At 47.6% G+C, this 7,745-nt stretch overlaps 1 protein-coding gene across 1 annotated transcript; it reads right to left on the reverse strand.

Annotated features, from left to right (window-relative positions):
* Window positions 1-4,284: 4,284 nt before the first annotated feature.
* ODF1 (outer dense fiber of sperm tails 1) lies at window positions 4,285-5,250 on the reverse strand. The gene is made up of 2 exons (XM_027692455.1): window positions 4,901-5,250; window positions 4,285-4,717 (listed from the first exon to the last, which is right to left on the reverse strand). Exons 1-2 carry the CDS (start codon window positions 5,128-5,130, stop codon window positions 4,408-4,410), a joined length of 540 nt encoding a protein of 179 aa, XP_027548256.1. The 5' UTR covers window positions 5,131-5,250; the 3' UTR covers window positions 4,285-4,407.
* Between the last annotated feature and the right edge of the window lie 2,495 nt (window positions 5,251-7,745).

A 7,745-nucleotide genomic window follows, 5' to 3' on the forward strand; every position in this document is an offset into this window, starting at 1 on the left:
TGATTCACACCATCTACATATAAGAGGGCAATTGAGAGGATAACCTTTGGGACAGCAAAGCTTTTTTCACCTTGACTGAGGTTTCAAGAGAATAAGAAAACCCCACACATCGCCTGTTAAAAGAAAGGTCCAACCTACAGCAATTGAGGTGGAGGGGGACAAATGGGATGGCAGGAGGAATTAGAAGACAGATGGAGATGAAAAAATAACTTTTTATTCCAGAGACCAATGAAGGGACTTGCAGGGCAAAAGGGGAGAAACATGGGCCAGCACCCCATGCTTGTGGAGGTGGCAGCTTCCCGACAGTCACGCTGAGCGTGCTGGAAGGATCAGCTTACTCATAACCTAAATTCAGTGCAGGATTATTAATGAGGTGACAAGTGCAGGGTCCAGAATGACAACAAATCTACTGAGTTTTCAGTACAGAGGCAGACTTCAAGCCATGGATCCTGGTCTGTCTTCTAAACTCTTAGGGCTTTCTCCAGGGGAGATAAAGGAAAACAGACTTGGAAAGTTTATCTAAGAGACTGAGGTGCCAAACAGCTTAACAGAGACAACGGTTAAATTTAACTTTAAGCACAAACACGATGGATGGATGGATGAAGCTTCTCACCTCGTGTGGAGGTGCAGTGGAAGGCGGCTGTGTCGGTCCCACTTGGCTGGCATGATCCCAACAGGCTGGCCATGCTAATGCTCCAAGGACAGGGAAGGGAGATGTGAGTAGCAGAGCTGGCCCCTTCAACAGGCGTCAACTTACCCTGCCAGACTGGCACTGCCCACTGGGAGAGCAGTGGTCACCTGCCCAAGCAGTGCTGTGCTCTCGGGAGCAGCAGCACACGGGAGTGTTGGGAGAGGAAAATTGGGATCGCTTCGCGCCTTCCCACGAAGGGACTGCTCTCTCCAGGTTTTCAATAGCTAGGAGAGAAACAGCAGTTCTACACAACCTAAGCTTGCAGAGCACTGCTTGGCTGCAGGAAATCCCCTAGAAATCGATGACTGAGGAGAAGTCTGGATTTAGCATCCTCAGATGACCTCTCGTTACAAATTCCTTGGCTATTTATAAATGCCTCCATAAGACTAGAGTACAAGAATGCACTAACATTTAGAACTACAAAGCCAATTCACTATCTCTGGCATCTTCCTCATGCCAGGGAATTCAGAGAGGGTATCTGCTACATGAGAATCATCAAGATTAGCCCCCAAAATAATTTGTTGCAGCAATATGCTGAGGAATACACGAACTCCTGGAAGCCCTTGCTGGGCTGATAACTGGAGTAGAGCTGGGCTGCTGAAGCAAATGAAAGTTGCCTTATCTAGGAGCTGTACTCCAAGGCGGAGAGCTGCAGGATCGGAGGTCGATATAATCCAGTGCAGCAACCTAATGTGGTGGTGGTCTATCCTGAGGGCTCCTGCACATTCAGGATCACAAAACACAGCTCTGTCTCTTGCCCTCCTCTTCATTTGTTATTTGCATAACAAAGAAAAATACCAGCTGCAGTGTGTCTCAGACGTATTGCTTTGTGACATCACCTTCAGCAGGTTTGCTTAGAATAAAATAGTTGCACCGTGATAAATTTAAAAAAAAATAGTATCTGCCACCTAGTGGCAAATGAATTTGTTTTATGGGAGATGCTGATGTGAGCATGGCTTGCTTGTTAATGATGGTTTTCCAAAGGTATTTTCTCTTTGCAAACTCTCAGGTTAGCAGTGTTTGGAGGGTACAGATTTTGAGTATGGCCCAAGTTGTTAACAGTATGTAGGTATTCACAAAACCAGGTGACTATTCAGTGATTTGCTTCTGTTATGGAAAAGGTCCTAAAGGTTGTCCTACCAGCCCAGACTAGGATTTCACAGGATATAAAATGAATTCAAAATTTTTTTCAGAAAGTCACATCTGTCAGTAAAGCATTCAGGAGTGTAATTTGGTGTTAGGAGACTAAGAAGCCTAATTTAGGGACAAGTGTGATGAGCATGTGTTAAAGGATAAGCTATAAAGATAGGAGCAGTCACAGCTAGCCCTGTGATTGCTGTGGCACTCGATACGTTCTGTAAAGGAGAGGTGTTGAAATACGTTTCCCTTTTGCACACTTAGACAGCTTCTGTAGAAATCATTACAAAGTGCGAAGACTGTATCCCAAAAGGGGTTCAGTTTTATTACTCAGTGGGTTGCTTTGTAGGAAGACAGTCTTCTGCAGCACCCCAGTCCCCATCCCTGCCACCTGCTCTCACAGGAGTCTCCCTTGCAGCCTCCCTGGCGAGGTGTGTTAGGTCTAAACATCCTTGGCCAACATCAGCAGAATCAGGTTACCCGTGCATGGGCAGCCTCTCAGTATATAAAGGAAGCATATAAGAAAGAGAGAGACTTTATACCAAGGCCAGTAGTGACAGGACAAGGGGGTTTAAACTGAAAAAGGGTAGATTTAAATTGGACATAAGGAAGGACTTTTTTATGTTGAGGGTGATGAGACATTGTAACAGGTTGCCCAGAGGCCAGGTTGGATGGGGCTTTGAGCAAACTGCTCTAGTGAAAGATGTTCCTGCTCATGGAGGAGGGGGAGGCTAGAGTAAATGACCTTCAAAAAGTCCCTTCCAACCAAAACCATTCCATGGTTGTATGGTTCTGTACTGACCCAGCTACACACTAAGCCCATAAAGCTTAAAATTTATTATCAGCTGTTATTTTAAATGGTAGTTGGATGCCGAAAACATTCCAAAAGCACCTAATTTCTTGCGCTAAAGTTAAATCATCGAGCTGGTTATGGTCATCACAAACTGATCCTCCAACTGCTTGCTGACACATTTGACTGAAGAATCACAGTGATCATGATTTTGGGGAGATGTTTGCAGTGGGCTGTCTCAATGGGCTGTGTTAACTCAACGGGAGGCCAAGGTGCTGCTATTCACCAGGTTGGTCCAAATGGCATGAAATGGACACAGAGGGCTGCTCTGAGCCTTTAGAATGCATGGACAGAGACCGTTTTGTTCTTTTCTAGAGCAAATCTCCCACCAGAGGAGAGGAGCAGCGGGTGGCAGAGCCGAGGGCCTCCCCAAGCTGTGGTGCTCCCAGCCATGGACTCACTGCTTTGCGACCTGTCCCCTCTGATTCACCACCTTCACATGATGCATGTGAACTGTGGAAGTGAGGCTGTCTGTTTGCAGGCTTTAAATAAAGGATTGGTTTTGCTTTCTTTAGGTGTGTTTCCAGGGTAATATTCCCTGATGCAGCAGCGAGTGGGAGCCCTTGGCACTAGGGACCCCTTGGCTGCCAGAGACGCATTGCCTCAGTGGCATGAGGGTCCTGTAGGGGCGGAGGTCCCCCTGTGTGACAGCATTTCTCAGCCAGGCTGATGGCAGGGCATGACACTCCTCTCTCAGGGGTTTCAAGTGGGCAGCACACCTACACAGCATCAGTCCACAGGCTGCCCACCCTCTCCCCTGGGAGGTTAGTGAACATCATCAGAGGTTTGACTCTGCCAGCACAACCTAAAGCATTGGATTCCCTGCTAGGAAAATCTCCTGCAGCGGACTGTGCTACAAGAAGTGGTGACAACTTTCCTTCTCCCAGCCCCAGGAGCCTGAACCGGGTGGTGCTTGCTGGAGAGACGCTTGCCCAGGTGGCTGGTAAATGCAGGCACCAGGAGCATTGTTCTGTTACACACCTCTCTGCAGTGGAGCTAATGCTGCTTCCCTCAGGAGTGCAAGCCCAAGTCTGAGGCCAGGACAGCAAAATAAAAAATAGCAATTATAATGACAATTCTCCCCCTCTTCCAATATGGGAAATGTTTTCTTATTATTTTGGAGCCATTGATTCCTACAGCAGGAAGTGGTGTCATCCCCTCCTCAGCTAGCAAGTGTTCTTCCCTAATCCCAGCTCTTCTAAAGAAAAGCTATCTGTCCTTCATCCACAGCTTTTTCCAGCCAGGCAGTCCCTGCAAGATTGAAACCAAGGGGACAAAGAGCACAGTTCATTTTTTTGGGGGAGAAGGCTTCTCTCCTCAATGTGTTTATCATCAAGGTTTTCTTTCTAGAAACATCCTGCAGCTCAAATGGAAGAGGTTGGACTGAGAGAAGTGTCCTTACAGAAATGTGACTGACCATAGGTGGTGCCTCTCAGTCTTTAAAATCCATGAGATTGTAAGCCCTAAACCTACCACCTCCAGCCCTGCCTTCAGTGCCCAGCAAGTGACCACAGCCACGTATGCCCAAAAACATCTTCATGTTTCCCTTCTGGCACCCCTATGTTTGCCCACCAAACCCCTTCAAATGAGGCTTACACACATCTGCTCAGAGTGCTGTCTTCTTTTTTGGAAGAGGTGAGAGCAGTTGTTAGCACACAGTTAGCAGGACAGACTTAAAGCTGGTGGGTAGAAGGGATGCGGCAGAGGAATGACTGTGCCCGGGTTCAGCTCAGTAGTCCCGGAGCTGAGGGCAGCCCTTGGGTGACGTTTCAATCTTCATGACGCTGTTGGATTCCAGAGAGTAGGTCACCTCGTCCTCGCTCACCCCTGGTGGCAGGTTGAACTCCTTCATGAATTTTCTGTAGTTACATGTCTTTGACACCGAAGTGTTGCGCTCCTCCCTGTGCTCTGCTAACACCGTCACCTTCCCATCCTTCACCTCCACACTGACGTCCCTGGGCTCAAAACCCTTCACATCGATCAAAGCCAAATGACTCTGATTATGAGATGAATTCAACGTCCTGCTAAATCTTTGTATTCTGGAATTAAAACAAGAGGACAGCCTTTACCTTCCCATTCCCCTTCCAACTTACTTCTCCAAAATGGCTATTTCTCTTCCATCCCCCTTATCTGTTTCAACCTTTGCTCCCAATAGCAATGCCAAACTTCCCTTATCCTACCTTAAAGAGTGCTGATGCTTGTAGAAAGCAGGCAACTGTTACCTGTTGATTCGTCGCTCCACATCCAGCCTTGCAGGGAGGGCTCTTCTTGCCGGGGGCCGGGGTTCGGACAGTTGCAGGCAGCAGCGGGGAAAGGTCATCATCCTCTGCAGGCGGGCTGCAAGCAGCTTCTCGCGGAGCAGCTGCAGGCGCAGGTCCAGCAGCCTCACCTGCCGCTGTATCCGCCTCAGGTGCTGGCTGGTGTCTTCCGGAAAGTGACCACGCGCCGACATTGCCACGCTGCAAAGTGTGTCAGGGCATGAATGAACTCAGGTGCCTCGAGACTTTCATTTGGTGGTGAGCGTGTGAGCAGAGCCACAGGTGCTCCTGTAGCCTTCCAGCAGGCACCTTATGACATCAAGGGTCACAATTCCACAGGCGCCATGGGAACCGCAGCCCAGTCCATGCACACCTGCTGCTGCCACTCCCCCCATGGACCAGGGGAGCCCAGGGACACACTCTGGGGGATTGGGGCACAGTGGGGGTATGTGCACAGTAGCCAGGCTGCAGAGTCACAGGCCATGGGAGCATAACTTGGGTGTGGTTTCATGCACAATGTTGCTTCAGTGTGGCTGTCCACAATTCCCAGGAATTATATTCACCATCAGCTTTCCACCCCATCATCTCTGATGAAGTGCTGGAGCCCGAGATGTGAACCATATTCCCTCCGTATCTGCCTGGGATACAGAAGCTAATACCAGCCTCAGCAGAACCAACACCCTCGTCTCTCAGGCATCTGCCCAGTGGTGAGCTGGATGATGTGTGATTTTCCCAAGACAAAATATGAGTTTGGCTTATTAATAAATCAAAAGAGACAGCTTATTTTATATTGAAAGGTAGTTTCATCCATTAAAAAAATCCCCTTTCCTTATGTGTTATTACTTTTGCATCACTTTTTCAGCCTGAAGAAAAACCTTTTATTTAAAAGCTGAATTCAAAGACTGCCAAGTTGTGAAGGGTCCCTTCTGTATGGAGCCTGTACACTTTTCTGATGGCAGTGTTTTGCCTTTGAAATCTGACACTCTCTAGTTTCTTTGGCTATACATGAAAGAGTCCTTCAGGAGGTCTCTCTTGCCTGGTGAATCTGAACCCTTTATTTCCCAGAGGGAGTTTTGTTTGCCAAGCCTCATCTAAAGAGATGAGGTCTGGAGAAAACCACTCCAACTGAGCATCGAGCTCAGTCTTCCTGGCAGAGTACGGACCACGAGAGCCACTACAAAGCAAAGATGCTGAACACAAGGATGTGTAGCAACGCAAAATTTCTGCAGGGAAAACAACAGGTTGAAAATAATTTGAAGTTAAACCTTCCTGGTACATGAAACTGAGGGGGTTGAGGATTCACCACGAGCACCTCAGGAGACTGAGGAAGGTCTGCAGGCAGGGGTGCCCATAGGGTGCTGACTCCTTTGGGTTGCATCTTTATACCAGGGGATGAGAGCATTTCCCCACAGGCATTTGCACATAGGGAGACTGTTCCCAGACCTGGAGATCATCAGCATGACCCTCAAGCAGAGCACTGAGCAGAGAGACCTGCAGGCAAAATAACCTTGGAGGGCATCACCACACATCTTACATAGGATAACTAAGTGTCTGTGGACACATATCAATCAAACAGATATCTGCCAAGCTGCTGCTCTCCTCCTGTGCCGTTTCCCATCCCATCATCACAGGCAGAAGCACGGCATCCAGCAGCGCTCCTGATGTGCATTGCCATGTACTGGGAACAACATGGGCTTTGCCTTATCTTACTATGTCCCAAAACTTCCCAGAAAATCCTGCAGTAGGATGAAACACTGTGTCAGTGAGTGCCCTCTGTGGAATCAATGAACCCAGGGGTAGCAACACCTGTTTACAGGGCCTTCCCAAAACACTTCTGTGCGGAGCTGTTCATCCCCAGGGGCCCTTTCACACCGACTGCATACCTGCACTTATATTTGCAATTAGTGCTTTAAAATAATAGAAACTCTTTTTTGCAATGCTCTGAAAACTGGGCTGTATTTTTAAAACCAAATGGAAATACAGAGCTATGAAAGTAATTTGTAGCCTTGTTTCTTGTTACTGCAGCAGCTAAGCCAGAACTGATGTTAGCAGAGTTGCTTTCTTCATACCTCTATTGCTGTTTTTAGTTAAACACCCCTACTTTAAACCTTTGGTCTTCTGGTGCCAATCATTCACTTTGTACTTATAAGGGATGGATGAGTGGCTAGACTAGACAACTCAACAGTTATTTTTCATCTCATGTTTTATGGTATTTCTACAAAGATCGGCATGGTGATCACCCTCATGACTTCCTTGAGTCTGAGCAGAAGTGGGCACCTGCTGAGGCTGACAAGTGACTCTCTTGATCATATGTACTTGAAAACAGCTTTGGAGGGCGGCTGCTGCCTCTTTCTAGCACTTAGCACTGTTTGCAGATTACAGCAGCTGAGTATTACAAATTTAGTTTCAGCATTCTCAGCCGTACATGACCATTTCCAGTAGTGCTCCCACATCTGTGGATGTCATTCTTAGGAAATAGACCTCAAAAGCATTCAGAGGAAAAAGACTGATTTGGTTCTCTTGGCAAACAGTGGCAGTGGATGGGCTGTCTGGTATCCCTTTCCAGGCTTTCACTCCCTTTGGGTATTGGCATTACACAGAAACCCATGGTCTTAAAGGTTTTGAGGACTCAGATCCCCCCTCAGCCTGGTACACAAAACCCAACAAATGTCAACAATAAAAATCCCTGAATTACTGACGTTACCTGCTCCTTTGACAGTGAGAGAAATGGGGGATGGGTGGGGAAGTGACGGACCTGCTCAGGTGGATAAAGACAAGGTTTATCACCCACCACCCTTTGGGGGGAAAA

This window comes from Neopelma chrysocephalum, unplaced genomic scaffold, assembly GCF_003984885.1.
Source record: "Neopelma chrysocephalum unplaced genomic scaffold, ASM398488v2 Primary Assembly neopelma1_86, whole genome shotgun sequence".
NCBI classification, from domain to species: Eukaryota; Metazoa; Chordata; class Aves; order Passeriformes; family Pipridae; genus Neopelma; species Neopelma chrysocephalum.